The 20,566-nt window shown below is 35.8% G+C and overlaps 1 protein-coding gene across 3 annotated transcripts; it reads right to left on the bottom strand.

The window, feature by feature from the left end:
• Positions 1 to 4,883: 4,883 nt before the first annotated feature.
• ING3 (inhibitor of growth family member 3) lies at positions 4,884 to 20,291 on the bottom strand. Of its 3 annotated transcripts, none has more exons than XM_026713097.2 (12): positions 20,093 to 20,291; positions 19,845 to 19,920; positions 17,357 to 17,457; positions 15,139 to 15,204; positions 14,149 to 14,245; positions 13,561 to 13,632; positions 13,182 to 13,301; positions 11,629 to 11,786; positions 10,909 to 11,099; positions 7,987 to 8,179; positions 6,462 to 6,500; positions 4,884 to 5,879 (listed from the first exon to the last, which is right to left on the bottom strand). In XM_026713097.2, exons 3-12 carry the CDS (start codon positions 17,450 to 17,452, stop codon positions 5,763 to 5,765), a joined length of 1,149 nt encoding a protein of 382 aa, XP_026568882.1. In that variant the 5' UTR covers positions 17,453 to 17,457; positions 19,845 to 19,920; positions 20,093 to 20,291; the 3' UTR covers positions 4,884 to 5,762. The 3 variants fall into 3 exon arrangements, with proteins under 3 accessions (XP_026568882.1, XP_026568880.1, XP_087790186.1); XM_026713095.2 differs by having other exon boundaries at positions 19,849 to 19,920; XM_087934060.1 differs by having other exon boundaries at positions 19,856 to 19,920.
• Positions 20,292 to 20,566: the final 275 nt, after the last annotated feature.

Raw genomic sequence — 20,566 nt, 5'->3', positions numbered from 1 at the left:
AGACATATAAATAAAAATCAGGACTGCCCGGAGGGGTGGGGTTAAGTTTACCAAGCTCTGAAAAATCTCTCCATCTGGGGACTGTACTGGATCATAGAAACAGTTTACTTTTGCCTCCCACATGTTGTTTTCCAGCACTGTAAGAACTTCAGATCTGCACATAAGTTACAAAAAAGTGATACAGAGGAATGAATGCAAGTACTGTGGCAAATGGTAAATTAAGAAACGAAGTGGCTCTGGGCTTGACAAAACCACTTCAGGGTGTTCCACTTTATTTGCGAAACATACAGAAGAAGGGGAATGAGAAAAGATGAATTATGTGGTCTGAGGCATCCTTGGGTTTATAGCACCACTTATTATAATTCTGTGCAGCTAAAAGTTAGCAGACCAACGGCTGACTTTAAGAACAGGGAGGAAAAAAAACAAAAAAACAAAATAAAAACTTTTGAGTTGGGCTTGATCCTGGCAACTTCTTCTTCTGGTAAATCTCTGTGATTTTCCTGGCAACAGATTTTAGTTTCTTCATTGGGCTGAGAGAGAGGGACTGGCTCAAAGTCACCCAAGCTGGCTTTGTGCCCAAGGAAAGACTAGAATTCACAATCTCCTAATTTCTAGCCTGATGCCTTTAACCCCTACATCAAACTTGCCCTCATAGCTGACTGTAAACCATAGTAAACAAAGCAAACAAGCCTACATACAACTATTATAGAAATTTCAGGAGCATTTAACAGGAAACCTCACTCCCTCCTTCTGCCACAGATCATTATTTTTCTCCTCTTTTTAATATTACTGGTGAAAAATGTTTTCTTTCCTGGAACCTAGCTAAAAGAACCTAGCTAGTCAAAAAAAGTGGATCCCGGGGAGCAGGCAGGACATGGTAAGATTATGTCCATTCTAGTGGCTTTCTTCTTAATTAAGACAATATGGACAATTCTTCTCCACATTTGCCAAATGTTTTCCCCTCTTCCCCCATGCAGAATAGGGGATGACACTGAGTTCTGCTATCCATCTCTATTTAACTGCTGTTATTTACATTAAAAAGATAGTATAACTAAAGGCCACTCCCTTTCGTTCTGTCCATACTCATTCGCCCATAGTGGTTTTCCAGAATGGGTCAACTCTCCACAACAAATTCTCCACAGCAAATCTTGCCACAGAACTCACGGGCGAGGTCGCTGCGGGACAACCCATTGCAGGACAATTCAACAAATTCCATTAATTTTGACGGAACCATGGCCAATAATAATAAAATAAATTTAATCCAGAAATATAGAAGTGACAATAATTTCAATAAAAATGTGGTCACCAATGATAAAAGTACTGAATGAAGCTATTAATGCAGGTTTGAATTATCCCACAGCGAATTGGCAATGATGAGTTTTACCCTACAGCCTTGTTTCTGATGGCTCTGGAAAGTTTTGCATATTTAAGAGACATATAGATAATGTACATTGTTATTATTTATTCTTTTGCCTTTTTATCTCTTGCCAATTGGACAAGTCTAAGTTTCCCCTTTGGCCTGTCTTTTTCCTGTTTTCCTAGATAACGGTTTTGATATTTGATAAAATTATATAAACACCAACCTTTATTTTTGGTAGAAAATCTGAGTGGTCTGTGTGCTATGACCAGGAAATAGGGAATGACTAGGCATATACTGGGTGCAAATTAAATTGGAAATTGCTATGGAATTTTCCATTTTGAAAACATTTTTGGTTGTCTTGGAAACTTCTTTTCCAAAGCTCTAATTCAATCTGATGGAAAGAGAATAATTTCAAAACCATCTTCAAAAATTTGGAGGATTTTTTTTTTCCTTTCCAGAATTATAAGGTGATCAAGGGATAGATGTGAACGCCTCATCCTGCCTTGTGATCTTTCTCAAGCTACAATTAAGTACCAATGGAAAGACTTCCTCTTCCTACGGTACTTTTTCAAATCAGAAATCCAAAAAGGCAACATGAGACGTTGCATGGTATTGTGTAATTAGTGTAATTAAAAGCAGCAGCAACTAGCCCCCCTCTTTCCTTTAATAACTAGTAGTGCTCACCACTACAACACAACTATAACCTAAATTTAAAAGCGTTGCCAACTTGAAAAGTTAAAAATGTTCTGAAAATTAGGTACCCCAAAGCCCATTCAGGACACCGAGGAACATATTTGCTCATGGGTGTGATCAATGTCCATGGTGGTCCTTAATAAGATTTTTGACCACCTAAATCTGATTGTACCAGGTCAGATTTGGAAGAGACCCTTATGATTCTGATAGCTCTCCTTGCTTGGGTAGTCTAGAAAATGAGAATCGCGGCCATCTAGAACTTTTCTATCAACTGTGATAGGCATCCCTGAAACCAGAGTTACGATATCTTAACTCTTAAAATCATATTTTTGGACCTTACTGGACTATTTTAATAATACACCATTTGTTCCTACTAAAATGAGGGGATCATACATTATTGACTACTCCATTAAGTAGTGGCCTCTCTACAGAGGCAGCCTCAAACCATGGTGGCAGTAGGAGAGCCAATAGGTCAGAAGCAGAAAGCCAGGAAAGATACGTTTAGTTCTAATAGCGAATGAGATGAAGTTCTAGATTTGCATAGCCATATCAAGTCAGGCTCCGATTGCAACAGATGTTTCGAGAAATCTGAATGTCAGCTTACTAAAGGGTTTCTCAAAATCAGGTTACTTGGTTTCTCAGGTGAACCTCTAGAGGCCTCGTTTTTGTAGGTTTTTTTTTATATTTTAAAACAAGCCTAGCTCATTTGAGACTATTCTGCACTTATTTATGATGAGAATCAACTTTCAAAATTGCAATTTACGTGCCATTCTGGAGTTGACCTGTTATCATATTACATATTACAATTCTTGTGTATAAACCTACTGTTCATACTTTCTGTTCATGTCTCATCACTGCTAACAATGACTTTATCCATGTATGTTGTTGTTTCGCTGCAGAAATAGGCAATGATACAATCATCATCTACGCCAGAATATCAAACATTTCTGTATCATTAGTGAGGTTGACTTGCATATAAGGAGGCAGAGAATCAGAATTCAAATTTCCTTCTGATCACAATATTAGACTTCACAGCAGCCGAGGTTGTCAAGAGGAACCTCTAGTGGCTGCAGCAGAAATTCTAGCCACATCTTGCTTAGATGGGTGGTGGGAATCTATTATATTCCTAAGCTTTATTGCTAAACTGTAAGTCTTGAGATTGTGCAAGTTCTATTAAAAGGGAAAGCTGGAATTGTTTAGTGTTTGAAAATGTCTGCTTATATGAGAAAAATGGGTTAAAATATGCTCTGACATTCATGCTTCCAGCATACCAACTACTTAGAAGATGCAATTATTATAATAAATGTTGTCCTCACTATATGAAAAAACTATATTTCATTTAGAGAAATGGGCACACTTATTTATACACGTGAGTCACAAAAAGTAACCATATAAAAACTATGTACCTTAATCCACCAAATCTTTTTTCAATTATTGTCATTGATCTATCTTTAGCAAGTTACTAGTAAAAGAACTTGTATTTTACATTTAATTCCAGAAAAACTAGACACAAAAAATTTCTATAGCAGAAAAAACAGTAATAAAAACAAAACAGATGAATATACCGAAAGGAAAACCTAAGAGCCTCATGGAGTCTTAAAATACCCTGTTTTAATTTGACATGAAATACCCTAATGTAAACACTTCCAATTCCTGAAATAAAGGAATTATTAAAGCCTCATTGCTCACCTTTATCCATGATAACTGGTATGAATTTGAATCCAATATATAGAGTCCTGGCTTTGCTTATCTCTAGAACAAGACTTGTAATTTTCCAACGTCCAATGTAATTGTAACTATGTTTGAATGCCACTTGTAAGGAAAATGTAGTTCTATAAGCTTATGGGGTCATTTGCAAGCAGACTAAATCCAATTTTGGCTTCCACCTGCTGCACAACCAATAAAGTGGTTTCATATTACTTTTCGGAAGATACTCTTAAAAACTATTACAAGACCACTAAGAAGCTTCAGCTAGAAGGCACTCATGCAAGATAGATCATGAAATTGTTGGGCAGACTAAGGGCGAGCATTAAAGAGGTAATTTTTTTTTTTTGCAAGCGTTGAGCAGTAACTAAAAAAAATCCTTTCAGAAGTGTGAATGAGCTGATCTTCCTTAAGTCTGGGACTCATTACTCCAAAAGCCCATGGTGACCAAGATTTCTGGCTAAGGTTCTCTATCTGTTTGACTTTTCCTCTTCCATCTGGAGACTGAACTTGAAAAAAACAATTTGAAGATTATTGTAACATACATGCAGGAGAAATGTCCACTTTTTCCCAAGCTAAGAATTCAATTTGGTGTTTGGTATGCTGGAGGTCACATTCCAGCAGGCTGAACCTTCTCACCCAAATTTAGGACATTCATCATGCCTTCTATGGATATTGTATGATCTAATTAGAAGAATCCCATTCTATTCTTTCTCAACCATACCATCTTAAAGAACTGCTCTGAATTGCTGAGGGTAGAAGAGTGTTGGAGATGGCATTAGAAGTGGCAGGAGATGAAATTAGAAAACCAACAAGGCATGGTATACTCCACTAAGGTAATTTCCTTATGATAGCAACAAACTTGGGATCCAATTCACCGTTTCTTGCCATGTGCTACCAGCTGACGGACCTTAATTCAACACAACTTTGAATTATGCAATTTGATGCATAAATGCATTTCCTAGATATAATATAAACATTAACCATTTCCAGTTTGAAAGGTTTTTTTTTTTTTGCTTACGTGAACCACGTTATGTGAACCAGTTATTTAGCATTATAAATAAGGAAATAGTTTTTTTTAAAACAAAGAACCACCCACCACACAGTACACATATTGCTTAGTATGTTGGAGATGGAAACCTTTTATTTATATATTTTATTAAAAAAAATAAAAACTATTTAAAATTCTCCAGTTAGACTGCATATTATGAAAGCTTTCATGAAATGTTGTACTGTCCTTCTCTGATACAGTATGCAAAGCATTAATACTAGCATTTGATTTTTTTTTTTTCAAATTTGAACACCTAATACAGTTTCGATTTAAAGGATCACTTGCACAAAAAATAAACACATTTGGTATAAAAGGTTTATCACTTTAACACCATTTTTAATGACTATGCCCTGAATGGACCCCAAACATATAAAGATTAGTGGTATTTTTTTTTAAAGGTGTACAAGAGTCTGTTGCTATGTTCCAAGTACTCCAGAGGATATTAGCCCAGTGTGTGTATACAAGAACCATCTTCTTCAGCCTGCTGAATTCCATTTCAACGAGACCAAGCTCTAAAGGCATTTGAAAGTCCATTCTCTTGTCAGCCTGACTTCCTTTACCACTTATATACATAAATTCCATCACAGTTCTTGAGCACAGAACATGCAGCAGAATGTCGGCTGAATATAAAATGATTTGAAATGTCCTTTTGCTGGGAATTATCTGAAGACAAGTTATCATAGAATGCCCATTGCTCAGAGAAAATGGTCAGAGTAACAAATGTCTGCATACGTTTGCCACTGGAACAATCCACGGCTAACTTGAAAAGTATTTATAGCACAGCAGTAGTGCATAAATAATTTAGGTACAATTTTAAAACACAGCTAGCAAAATTAAGAAGTCAATATTTTTGACAACTATATCAATCCTTCTTTGACTGCCTGCAAAGAAGCATTTCCTCCTAATCCACCTCCCAAAAGGAATATGTTAACTGGAGTGAAGATAATGCAGCATTTATTTATGCCTATTGCCTCTTCTTTTCATTGCAGCAGTACACTGTGGACAGTACCATTTTCCTTTTGGTGCTTCTGTCAATCCAACACAGCCATAATGGAACCACTCTATAGGACACTGAAAGACACATAAAAGAGAAAACACGACATTCTGAAACACCAGTGCTAAAAAAAAGGTGCAATGGATTAATATAGGATAGATTCACAGAGACTCATAAATAAAGGGAAAGTACCAGGTCTCTTTAGGAAGTCAGGTAAATTTAATCTCAGACAATATATTTCTTGGCCATCAATATTAATGGGACAACTACTACGTGCTTATTCAGACAGCTTTGTCTGTAAAATCATCTTGAAATTCTCAAGAGCTGTATTATTATTTTCCCAAAACCATCGAAGAGAATCTAAAAGTTACATCTAGGGTTTAAAACACTTAGTCACAAATCTAATAGACTCACTGAAGTCCCACAGGCAACCTGAAGCACTTCTGACTGTACATCCAACTCTTTCCTCAAATGTATTATTAGAAGCAGTGAAAAAGAATTGAATGCTGGCATGCATATATATGTATACATTGTGTTTATCTGTGTTCCACCCGAGGCATTAGATCTAATGGTTTAACATGCTTCTTAGAAAACTAAAAAAAAAAAAAAAATCAATAAGATAATATTATTAATAATTTCATGTAGTTTTCCATACTTACATCTTGATTATCACAGCCCACCATTTCACCGTATGACACCTATGAAAAATCATATTATTTGCACACTATTAGATTTTGTATGATCAGAGAACATTTCATATTAAAAAGTTACTAGGAGAGATTGAGATTGACAATTTTTAAACTTTTAAATGTTGAAAGAATAGTCATGCTATACACTCACTTTCCTATTATTATAACTTTTGGATTGGAGAGGACTTCCAAAAATTCCCAATGAAGTATTCAAGAGTTACTGAACTTTTTTCTTTGATCATGAACATTTTAAATTAAACATTGCCATACCAGTTTATGGAAAACATTTATATTTTTCCATTACTATCAACTGCAACATATAAACACAGGTAACTTATTTTTCACATATTTACTATCTATAATCTGGTTTATTATTTGTAGAATATCAGCCTTATATATTAAGTAGAAGGTTGTTTTGAGTTTTCAAATACAAATCTGAAACAGCCAATTTGTATGAATGTTTGAATATAGCTGCCTTATGAGATTAGCATCAACATTAGATTTTATATTTAACAGCTGTGTTTCAAGTTTATTTTTCAACAGAAAATAGTTCTAATATCTAATCTAAAGCCCAATTGGCAATGAAGACCTTCATTAAAAGTAATCAAAACTGAGGAAGCAACAGTAATATTAAATAACATTAAAATCAAAGTTAAAACTGTTTCTCAATCTTGTCATTATTTGAATCAGCTCTGTAGTACTACCATCTTAGTGAAATGAACATAATTTTCATTTACACTAAAAAGTATTATCATTATATTTTAAACATTTAAGGCTATTTAGTTATTATATCTGTATACTATTTTCTATTACTGCAAATCTCAAAATGCTGAGAGTCCACAAATCACTTATAGAAATATCATAATCACAATAAAAAGACGTAAGAATCTTGTTTTCAGAAACTAATTGTGAGACCACTCATTCTACATAAGTTTATGCTATATATTTTTAAGCAGTATTTGAGAATCCATTTGTTTATTCAGATTTTCCTGTGTGTTATATTTTCTTTCTGTTTCCTTAGTTTGCAAGCCTACAGCCAGATTAATTTTTTATGTTTAATATTTACATAACATAAATCTGCTAAACTCTAACAAGATTTTACATCCAAAGAGATTTTTGGATGTTACTGAATAAAATGATATGTACGTTTCTTTTTTAAATTCTATAAACTGAATAAAAATGGACTGATGGATGATGAGGATAGCAGAAAAATTGGATACTGGAAGCAGATTTATATTTATATCTTTGACACTATACAGACATTTTCAAAGATTTGATTCAAAGATGCACTATATTCTGCATATATCAACAAACTGTTAATCATCTAGCTTTATAGCATTTGTTGTAATTTTAAATTATATAATATAAATATTTACAATTTATGATATATAATTACGTATTATCACATCTGTCTCCTCTTAGCAAATCAGCCATGATCAATAAACTAGGCAATCTGCCCTGACAGAAACATTGTTCTTTCTCTGACAGAATATACCTGATTACAAATGCAGTAACGTGGCTCATTTGGATCATAGGTCCAATCAACCTGGCTATTAGATTCAGACTCGGGAATGACTGCTGTTTGCTGGGAGAGTTCTTGGGCTAGTGCAGAGGATGAGGAACATGATGATAAAGAAGAAGATGAAGAAGATGAGGATGACTGTTGACTTGAAGATTTGTTATTGTTTCTGAAAAATTAACATAAACAGATTACTTTTGCCGTTTTCCATGACAAGGAACACTCTGAAAACAAAACGATTTTTAAAAACTGTGACTTGTTACAATTTTAAAATGATTTCTAAGTTAAACCAGTATGTAACAAATACTTTTTCCCTTCAATTACAAAAAGCCTGAATTTTCTGTCTGGGGACTATGCATAACATCTGAATAAAATAATCTACCTTTTCTTCATAAGGGGAATGTTGAGGTCCAATTAAGATTGTGGGTGTGGGTCATTCTTCAAACTTTTCTTCAGTGATTTTTGTTAAAGGCGGCAATGTATCACAAATGGCATACAGTGGAATTTAGGAACTAATTATAATTCATTGAATATTCTTTTGTTAGAGGCCTTTTCTTTGAATATTAATTTATTTCAATATGGGAGAAAACTTCTTAGAGACTGCATTTTCTTGCCTTCGTTGTAGTAATTCATCTTCATATTGTTAAGTAAGTGCAAATAATATATTTTAAAAAACTTCAGCAACCATAGCTCTCGAATTATTCCTGAAGGAAAGTCTGAATACTGAACATTACAGAAATAAAAAGGCTTAGAAGTTTGATAACTTAATTGCTTCTGAGCCTTAAGATAATGAGCAGCTCATACTCCCCCCCACCCCCCAAAAGGTGAAAATTATTGTAGTGGTGGCACTCCATCTGGTGGCCAAAACGAATAGCAGTTCCTATTTTCTAAAAAAGTTTTGGCATAAAACTTTGGCATAAAATTGAATTTATAGATGTGGAATCTACCCTCAGAGGCACCTTGGCTTGACAGGCCAGATCCTAAGAATGGTGATAGCAGCAGAAGGCACTGTAACCTATGTCCTGAGACATGCATGAATTCTGTGCAGGCTGCTGCAAAAAGGTGTTTAGCACGCTGAGTTTTTTTTTGCTCTTGATTTAGCTACTTGCTGCTTAATATGCATTTTTATTTTTTATTTTTTTTGAGTCTTAGGAAGTTGAAAATAGCTGGAGATTGTGCAGAAAAGCAGCAAAAGAAAAGTTCCTGTTTGTTACTACTGCTGCTAACAAAGATCATAATAGATAATGGTGGTCTTGGAAAGACTTAACAGAGGGAACACAACTAGAAGTAGTCCTCGAGTTACAACAATTCATTTAGTGACCATTCCAAGTTACAACGGCACTGAAAAAGGGACATGATCATTTTTCACACTTACCACTATTGCAGCATCCTCATGGTCACGCGATCAAAATTCAGACGCTTGGCAACTGACTCATATTAACGATAGTTGCAGTAATGGGATCACCTTTTGCAACCTTCTGACCAGCAAAGTCAATGGGGAAACTATATTCACTTAACAACTGTGTGACTAACTTAACTGCAGTGATTTGCGTTAACAATGGCAAAAAAAACATCATTAAAACGGGGCAAAATTCACTTAACAGATGTTTCACTTAGCAATAGAAATTTTGGACTCAATTGCGATCGTAAATCAAAAGACTATCTGTAGTGTAAAAGGTTTATAGATAGTCCTTGTTTACAATGGCAGCTGGGACTGTAATTTCCTTTGCTAAGCAGTGTGGTCGTAAAGAGCAATGTCACATATAACTAGATTACTTAAGGGATGGCAATCCCAGCAGCCTAGTTGCCATTGTAATCCAGAAACTGAAGAGATTATTAAAGAAGGATCTCATGGAATCAGAGTGCTAGGCAAGAGCTGTGTGGGTGACCTGGCAGGGACCATGAGTGGGACTTCTATGTACTGGCAGAAGGGGTGCTATGGAACACAAGATCCCGGAGATCTCCTAATCCAGTGATGGCTAACCTTTTCAGCTTGGTGTGTCGAAAATCGGGAAAAAGTGTAGCCTTCCTCGGGTTGTGTGTCACTTCAAGAAATATCAATAATTTGGTTTATGACGGACTGGGCTGGGGTGATCACATAAGGCTGTGAAACTTGTCTCCCTGGTCTCAGGGCTGCAGGTGCAGGATGTGGGGATCGGAAGGCCACCTTACAGGGCTGTGAACTTCGTGGATCTCCTTTCCTCCTGTAGCGTTCCTGAGGTAATGAAACTGACAAACCTCAGTTTATGGCGGTTAAAACTGGTTCTCTGCTGCAAAGATCTCGCGGCAGCGGTGACACCATGCCTCCACGCAACGAGCAGGGAGCAGGAATTGGAGCAGAGCACAGGCAGCCTCTACATGTGCAGGTTTTCCCCACACCAACAGGCGTGTCAGTCAAAGTGCCTCGGCGTGTCACGAGTGACACGCGTGTCATAGGTTAGCCATCACTGTCCTAATCCACAGCAAGGTTCCTTGGGAGAAAAAGTGGCGAGAGCAACTTATAGGAGAAGCCTCTGACCTTCCCTGGTACTTTCCCCATTGTGCAAATTATTAATTGCGAAGTTAATTGCAAGCCAGGTATCTGAGAACACCGGCCGTGATCATGTGACTGCAGACACACTGATGGCGGGCACTCTTGAGAAATAGTTGTGGTAATCCCACATGCAGCACTGTTGTCATTTGAATGGTCACTACACAAGGAGTTGTAACCTGAGGACTCTATGTAGGAAAGTAGAAAATAAACATTTTAATGCTGTAAGGAATTGAGGTGTAGTTCAAAAGCAATAAACCCCACATCTCTTTCATATACTTTTGTCTTTCCTAGGAAGTGGGGCATTGCAATCCACTTTTGAATATCTCTTACGACAAACAAAGAAGCTACACTCTTAATGAACGTACTTGCTTTTTCTACCACTCCGTGAATCTGTGGTCGATGAACTCAATGTCTGTGATAATGTAGATGCCAAAGCAGATGATGTATATCCAGCTGTGTCCCTGGATAATGCAAATTCTCTTGTGAGTTGGAAGTCATTGTTCTTAAAGGCTTCATAGCTTGCCTTCAAGCTTGACGTCCGTCTTCCTTCTTTCATCTAAAAGAAAAATAGCAGTATTATATGGATGATTTCAAATTCAGCCTCATTTATAATACATTGAGTACAGAAGTTAAACCCTTGACTTTCACTGCTTTCCTTGAAACATTAGTAGACCTTGAGCTAATTTATAACTACCTTATGGAGCAGTTAAAGCTTGTTTACTGTGTAATCATTTAAGGAGCACCTTACTTTATTCCCTAAAAAATACTATAAGCTGAGGTTTGATCTTTCATGTTCAAAACATTGGCAAGAAAATAATTGATATTTTCTTCTGGCTCTTGTCTCAAGCACATGTAGATAAAGTTACAGAATACTTACAAGTTTAATCTAGTGGGAAAAGGTTTCAGAGTGTCCCACATAAATCTTTCCTTCCCTGTAAAACCTATGTCCATGAAATGTCAACCAATAGAAATGACATTTTTGAAAACGATCATGTTGAAGTGCCAACAGCAAAACTAATGAAATAAAAGTTGCTGTAACCACCTGTTTGGGGCAGGCATTTAAAAACATGCTTTGGATTTCTTACCTGTGCTGTGGCTTGCACTGCCTGAGCTGCTGCCATGGTAATAGCACCAGCTCCAGCTCCTGAAGATAATGAGCCCAGGTTATACGATGCCAATGGCTGAGAAGAATTTGCATTATATGCACTGTTGGATGAGGATGATGAATTACTGTTTCGACACCCTTGATGAATAAAGGGAACATATTTATATAGTCTAAAATGAAAACTAAAAAAATAAATGTCAGAAAACTGGAAATCAACTGTGTATGAAAGAAAATTTAGACAGTGTGCTAATTAAGAAAGGAAAATATAGATTTAATGATGTGGAAGGAGTTTTGGTGCTGTATCAGTTTCTTTCTATTGTTTGCTCTCTCGCCCAAAGACTAAAATGTAACAAAGTTATGGAAGAAATGAATTCTTTATTTCATGCTTCAATAAACCATTTGATATGATTAAAAAAGGAGTATTCTTAAAATTTAAATGTAGGGTGATTTTTAAAATAAGATGGTATGGTAAATATTACAATACTCAAAATTGCATGTCTTGAGAATCAAATTGTTAGCAATAAAATATTAACCTTTTCCCCTACTTAGTCTAACTGTATGTTATCACAAATAAAATGAGAGACACATATATTAAGATGCAACATGAATATTTTTAGGACAATGCAGAAAATTACAAAATTTTATTTGGCTCTGAATCAGTTCTCATGCACTTTTAAGTAGATGTAATTTAAAATTACATAAAGTAAAATACATACCACTAAGAAAACTATTTACTGTCTTAAAAAATATTTGGAGCCATAAGTAAATTTGGCCTATGATAAATATCACTTTATCAAAAGCATGTTTCCCCTAATTCTCTTTCCTGGAAAGGCAGTAATAGTTTGATATCACAGACCTGGTTCTGCTGAATGATTGACTTATGATTTATATTTGTCCCTGATCCTATTTTGTATATGTTGTTCTTTTTTAATATTGCTAGCTATCCAGACTCATGTTTTTGATATGGGTGGGGTCATATAAAACTAATAAATACACAGGTCTCATTGAATAGAAAAGCATGGGTTAAGGATGAAGAGTAAGTATAAAGTATAAAAAATGCATATAAAACTAATAAATACATAATAAATAAACTAATAAATAAAACTAATAAATAAAACAAAACTAATAAATACATGCATATAAAACTAATAAATACATAGGTCTCATTGAACTGAAAAGCATGGGTTAAGGATGAAGAATAAGTATAAAGTATAAAGAAATGCATTACTCACTTTTTTATTGGGCATAATCATAGCAGGGAGCTAACCAGAAATCATCGGCAATTTTGGCATTTGATTCTATTTAGTCTATTTTCCCCATGTTTTGTTAAAACTGTTTTTAATTTTTGGACTACTTCTGCACTTACAGCTTATAAGTTCTGTCATACAGTTTATAGCAGAAAATGCTGTGGCAACCACTTTTAAATTAAAAATGTATCTGCTTTTTTCCCCTAAACAATACTGTTTCTGAATATAGGACCCAAAAATGGTTCAGTTTGCTTAGATTTTCACTAAAATTTATAACAGAAATTACCTTGTGCATTTTCTTTAGAGGCATCTGAAGTGAGGGTTGATAGAAGAGCTTCAGATTTAAACTTCTTTTCAGGTACGTGGTCTGCTGTTGCATGATGAGAGGATGGATTATGTTTCCTTTCTGTATAAAGAATTAAAAAAACTATCAGTCCAAAAGTGTAACCCTGAGGTGTTGAAATACAAACGACATATTTCTAGAAACATACAAAGCAGAGCCTTATATCAAGCTGTTTTTATCAATTTTAGATCCACCGAGTGCATTCAAGCATTTGTGCAAATTCCAATGGAAGCTTTAGGAGACATCCGGCTTTTCAAGCAGATAATCCTATATTAGTTATACATTCATACTAAATCAAATTAAAGGGAAATATTCAACTTACTTTCTACTGGAGTGTGAGAATGTGCGTGATGATTATTCAATGGTTGTGAGGGCGTATCCAGTTCCAAAGAACCTGTCAGGATAATAAAAACTTCTTTTAGTCCCAAATATGGTTTTGACAAGGTATTGTAAATATGGCAAAAAAAGGACCCTGACACCATGGATTGTTTACTTATCTTTTTCATTCTGCTAGATTTTTATCTTGTAAAACTAGGACATTCCTCATTGAAAACCTCAAAACTATGTAGTTAAAACTAATGGGGTTAATAACCCTCTTAAAATAAATCATTTCTACCATTTCCATTCTCTTTTTTCAAAATATAAAGCAGATTCAAGCATTTTCATGCCTTATTATGTCTATTATTCTTTTACTGGATCAAATTTAAAATATGATCTAATTCACACATTAAAACATTGCAAATCACAATGTTATTTAATTTTTTTTAAATTTCAGATCCAATCATGCTACCTTTGAACTGGATCTTGGATGCTTTGCACACTATTAACTACTGTTAAACTAGAATTTTATCATCATACAATGATATTATATGCACAAGCACAATTCTAAGAGATTATCATACATACTTACGTCTTTCCAGTATTTCGGTAATACCAGCATTATCAGCTTCAAGTTCCATTTTAAATTTAGCTAACTCCTGGTCCAATTTTCTTAAATGACGGTCTACCTAATTTAATAACAGATTTTTAGAACTGACAGCTTATTTTCAACCAGCATTATCATCTCAGATCTTTAAAAGGGTATTAAGAAATGAAAATTTGCCATATAAAATATGTGTAACAGAATCCCTTAAAGTAGTATTCATACACTTACACGAAATACATTTATTCATTCATTACATTTATTTAATTCTTATAGAACTCTCAACTGTTTTAAATATTGTATCGAAATCATGTTTCACAGTGGAGAGGATATTTGTAATAGAAATAATACTTCTGTTTATACCCAGATGAGATTCCAGAAAGCAGCAATAAGGTATCTGCTTCACCACTTTCCAGTTATCTTTTGGTTCCATTTCATCACTCTGTTCTGTTTTGTTTCCCTGCACTCATATTTTTCATTGTTCGCCATTACGTAAGGTCATTTGTCAACTGACAAGTTGGGCTACACTGAAACATGGATGATAATCTTACCTTTGTGATTTATAGTTCAGGATGTATTGTGCAAACGAAGACAACTGATCTGAAAAACCACTGGCTAAATTAATACAAACTTTAAGTCTCTATATACCTTCTCAGATTTCATTTAACTATCTCTTGATAAAGGCTAGCATGAAATTAAATGGACCTTTCTTCTTAGAAAATAAGCTCTAAGTTAGGCTATGTGAACCATGTAGTCAGCAAGGAAACTAACACAAAAACCACCACAAATTTGGTTATATCACAAGTGGTACAAATCTAGGCAAGAGCTCTGGGATGTTCAAAAATTAGGGCAGACCTGCATGTATTAATGAAAATATATTTCTATTGTTAGACATTTACATTTATGGACAAATGTTCAAAGAAAGTGTCAACTGAAGACCACCATATAAATCAACTCAAAATTTTACATTTTACTTACTAAATCATAAATTTGATTAGCCAACTGTACTTTTTCATCTGCATCTTCTAGCGCTTTGTAGTAATCCTGCATCAGAAATAGTATGTAAGCAAATTGGTTACAAATATTATTTAGTAACACATTAATGATTACTAACTGAACTAGGGCAAAATTATCTATCAATGCGTAATTACACTATATTAATATATTAAAATAAAGCATATTTTAAGATGAAGATTAATATGGGTAGACTGCTGCAATTTCCTCTATATGGAGACATCCTTGAAGAACACGCAGAAAGTTCAACAGCATTCAGAAACTCAGATGGGTGTATCTAGATTTGTCCACCTGAAAACATTACTGTAAAAGCTATACTAGCTGTTTGCTTCCAGGCACAAATCAAAGGTGTTGGACATCACTTTTAAAGCCATACTAAGGACAAGCAATCTTTAGACCATTTGGACCATCTGCCCATCCAGTACAAACTGGGGAAAAATGCTGTAATGCTTTTCAGTGATTGTGTACCATTGCTACCACAATCCTAGGCCTTGAAAAGCTTGCACTTTGATATCTGGAATACCTCCTTCTTTTGGGGTTTAAAAAAAAACTTTTTAAGACATGGCTCTTCAGCAAAGGATTTGGAAACAATGAAGATTAATCTGCTTCCATAGTTGATGCTATTAGGCAGTGTTCTAGTTATTATTCTAAATTTTTAGTGCTGGATATGACCTGTTCAAAGGAATTTTGAATTAGCAACATATAAGCCGTGGTAAATAAGTAAATATATTTCTGGAACCATGATTTAACAACTATTCAGTTATGTGAAGGTTTGGGAAAAGATAATCAAGGAACTTGAAATGAAGTCCTATAATAGAGGTATAAGAAGTTGAATATATTTTGTTTTAGAAAACACTACTGAAGACAGTATTGTATGAGGGAACTGTTCAAATATTTCTATGCACAACCTCTATTAATCTCAAGAAGAAACCCCAGCTGAAAGTTAGATAAAACTTCCTAACAAGACGAGCATTTTGATAATGGAATCCACTATCCATGATGATGATAGGATATCTTTCATTGTATATATTCAAAGCAGAGGTTAAATAGTTACTATTTGTCTGAAATATTTAACTTAGGTTCTGAGTTGAATGTATAAATGTTTATAATTTTATAATCAGTGTTCATAAGGGAAAAATGTTATTGAAGTAACCAAGGCCTTTGATTTAACTTGTTCATTTGGTATTTACTCATGTTACTGAATCAAATAGGTATCAAAATCAAATTTAAAGATGTTAGTTGAAGTTTAAATAGTTCCATCTCTTTCCACTATTTTCAAGCATGGAATATACTGTGTGACCTTGAATATGTGGAATTAAAATGAAAGCCAATATCTATATTGAAAACACACTGCATTTCAAAAATCTATCAATACTATTTGTTTGTAAATAGAACAAGTCATATAAAAAGTGTATAGGTAGAGAAAATACATCAACATATTTTGATTCTGAAAGAGCTGTTCAAAGCTGAAATAGATTGTTCTAGACCACGGGTGTCAAACTCTCAGTGTCACATTGCCGTCACGTGATGTTTTGTGACGTTTTCCCCGTTCGCGGAACTGGGTGGGCATGGCCTGTGCGTGACATATCCGGGCTGTGGGCCACCAGTTTCACACCCGTTCTAGACATTTCAAGCACAAAATTGACCCCTTTCTAGTTACTTGTTTAGACTTCAAACACCTGAGTGCAAGAGTTCTAGAATGGTTGGGACAACCTGGTTCTAAATGAAATGGAGCATATAATGTGCAAAACATTTCAAATTTTGCAGTCCTACTAAAATGCAAAACCATCCTTGAAGGCTGAAGCATTAAAATAATGTCTGTACTCAAAATGATCTTCATTTAAAAAAGAAAGCCCTCAACCATGAAATTCATTAAAAACTCACTATATCAATTATTTTGTTGTTATATGCCTTGTACTTTAATACCTGTCTAAAATAAAAAATAATTTACTCTAAGTAGTAGAAATATTCCTTTGCCACTACTCACATGTTATAGTTCTTTTTCTGGTTAAACAGAGACTCAAATGTGATTAAAAATTTGTAAGTTTTATACAGAAAGAATTCTGCATTTTATCCTATATGTGAAGGTTTTTTTGTATATCTAAACTCAGAAGTAATTTAAAACAAATTCAAAGATCTATTTTGGAATTTTGTTATAAGAAGGCTTTTGCCTTATTATTACCTTTTTAATTGAAGTCATTTGTTCTTCTCTCCATTCCTGTTTGTTTTTCTTTGCATTCATAAAAAATTCATTTACTCTTTGCTCCAGCTGATCCATTGCATCTTAAACACAAAGAACATTCGATATGTTCATTTATCTAGATAAATATGTAAAAGTTTGAAATAGGATAACACTAGTACGTAAATATTTTTAAGATGTTAAGAAAATGACTTGCCATAAGGCATAATTTAATCTGTCCACTGAGATTTGCCTGACATATCCCAGGAGCTCAAGATAACTAACAAGAATCTTTCTTCATTTTTAATGCACATCAAAAAGATCAGAAAAGTTGATTTGAGAACACGACTTGTCCAAAGTTCACAAGTGCATTTGAGGATAGGCTTGAATGTGAGTTTCCTCGCTCCAATTTGATATCTTAACTGCTAAACCACTGGCAGTACCACATTATAAACCACATTATAAGAGGCAGGTGACAACAGCTTAACAATATTTTTTAAATAAAATTAAGTCTTCCTAAATCCAGTGAAATTCTAAAATAAGGAAATATAAGGTCATAATATTAGGTGAATAAAGTACTACAAATTAAGTTTACTTCCAAATAGCATATTTAAGTTCAGACACATTTGCCATGAAAGCTGCAGTGAAGAAAATAGTTTCAAAACTAACTATTGAACTATCTACATACAGTAAAGCTAGGTTATTTCCCTAGCACCCAGAATGAATAAGGCCAATGGTATTGTTGGACAGTACTATAACTCAGTCTGGCTCAAGTTAACACATTAGGTTAAAAACCAGAAGAATGAATTCCAATCCTGCTTTAGACAGCTTGTTGACTTTGGACCAGTAATTCTCTCTCAGCCCCACATATCAGGCTCAGGCAACAAGCTGATCGATCAATTCCTGTCACAACCAATGGATCAAAATTTGATCCCAAGAAATCTGACCATAGACTTGTAGGAAAGCACCAGAGAGGGAGGAAAAAAAAATCATTGGATAGTACTACTCAAATCAATTGCTATTGAGAGTGCATAAATATATCTGAGAATCTTTTTAAGCAATTCAATTCAAATGCACCATAAACAGTGAGCAAGTCTCAATTACACCTATGTTTCCAAGAAGGTCGATTTAATCATGGTTCGGTTAGGGGGGGGGGTTACATGATATATTAAATCATAAATAAACCACTTTGATTAGTCAAAGGGTACCTGCTACGAGTAATGTAGCCTTTTTTTTTTTTTGGTTTAGTGTGAATCTTCCAACCATTAGACAAAAATAGGAAAGATGTGAATAACATCAAGAAAATAAAATTGAAACACTTAGGGCAAATGGTGCACACACACACACACAAAAAAGCCAAATACTTCATGCACAATAAAAGATTTGAAGGAAATTTGGACCTGGAAGTGATGTCCATTCAGACTGAAAAAAAAATCTAAATTATTGGGCAAAAGTCGTGTTTTTTTGGACAGGATTATCACCGGTCGCTGTTCACCTTCTTCCAATAGAAGGCATCAGAAATAAGTGTTGCATATATTGTACTCTCTATATATGCAGAAAAAAATGTTTTTGTGAGTTCTGCTTGTTGTTTGTTTATGCATGAGGTCGATGATATTTTTTTTTTATTTTACAGATGGTTCTGTATGTTGTGTTAACACCTGGATGGGAAGATGCAGGTTTCAAGTCTGCCACAGAAACTCTCAAAGCACAAACTTAAAACTCAAGAGGGTTGTGAGGGGAAAATGGGAGAAAAGTGCTACGTGCGTATCACCTTCCTGAGCTGCTTGAAAAGTCAGGCGAGAGAGAGATATCCACGTTATCAAACATCTCTCTCTTCATCCAAGAAGACTAGACGAGAATAATTATAAACAAGCCAGAGGGAAATATAAAGTTGATGACTGGATAGTAGATAAATCAGAAAGGAAATATGATTGAATAACGATTAAAGAGAAAAAATGTGGAATTTGGTAAAGGGAATTTATGTGTTTATATGGAAATGGCATAAATTATAAGTATGTGATATAAAGCAATGTGTTACCTGCCTTGTAAGGATCTACAATGGAAAGAGGCTTTATGTTTTTAATGTTTAATGATGTTTTGTCTTGTGTTTGTAAAATCAATAAAACTTGTTTAAAAAGAAAAATCTCTCTCTTCATCCTTATCCGTTTCCTACAAACTACCAGCTTATTTTCATCTCCCTACTCGTGAATTATCCTTCTGAAACTTATGTTTTGCTGTGCCGAGGCGCTTAAAAGCGCGCGGGAGGGTGCTGCTTGTTTTTTAACCCTATGGTTTCTGACGTGCTTAAGAGAGCACACGTGTACTTTTCCTTCGACAAGCGCGGCCACGCGTATGGCTGCGAAAGCGGCGGTTTTCCCCCCACCCTTCTTTCCCCTCACGAAACCCGCCTCAGCGGCCCGGCCTACTCGCCGGGGCTCCGCTCGAAGCCGCGCCAGGGAGGCGGTCGGTGGGCGGGGCTTGACTGACTCACGTACTCTGCACCTGCAGGTCCATCTCGCGCATCTCGGTGAACCTGTCGCGGAGATCCATGGGAAGTTGTTCGATCACTGCAGGGAGGGAGGGGAGGGGTGGAGAAGGAGTGAGTCAGTTAGATGGCAACAAGCCGCCTTTGAAAAAGAGGGAGGAAGGTGGGCGGAGCCTAGCGCTGCGCTCTCGCCGTTCCCCCCTCCCCTCGGGCCTCTTGCCCCCCGCCGCGCTCCCACTGCAAAAGAGACTCACTCTCGAGGTAGTCCTCCAAGTACAGCATGGTGGCGGCGGCGGCGGCGGCGGCGAGGCACGAGCCCGGGCGGCTCCGTTGTTTCTACGACGAGCGAGAGGGGGGGCTGGGTGGGGGCGAAAGGGGAAAAAAAAAAAAAAAACACCGCCTCGTCCCTTCCAATATGGCGCCCGCACCGCCAACACCACCAGAGCTCGACTCAGCGAAAACAACATTGGCGGCTGACGGCGCTCGCTTCGGCCGCGGCGCGATTGGCTCCTTGAGAAGGTGACGTATGTTCGCGGTTCACAGAGTCCCGCTGCTTCCTGGGAAGTGTAGTTGTTTTGAGTCAAGGCAGCGTGGACAAGGGGGGGTGCAAAAACTACACGTCCCAGAAGTCATTGACTTTGACGCAGAGGGAACAGGAGGATGCTATAAGGACGCGGGGAAGTTGGAATTGTCCCTCGATGGCTTAATTACTGACGGCGTTGTTATGC

The sequence above is a fragment of the Pseudonaja textilis genome, chromosome 5, assembly GCF_049901715.1.
Source record: "Pseudonaja textilis isolate UNSWEBS1 chromosome 5, rPseTex1.2, whole genome shotgun sequence".
Taxonomy (NCBI): domain Eukaryota; kingdom Metazoa; phylum Chordata; class Lepidosauria; order Squamata; family Elapidae; genus Pseudonaja; species Pseudonaja textilis.
The sequence above is the reverse complement of the archived record's forward strand: the minus strand, read 5'-3'. Positions and strand labels throughout refer to the sequence as shown.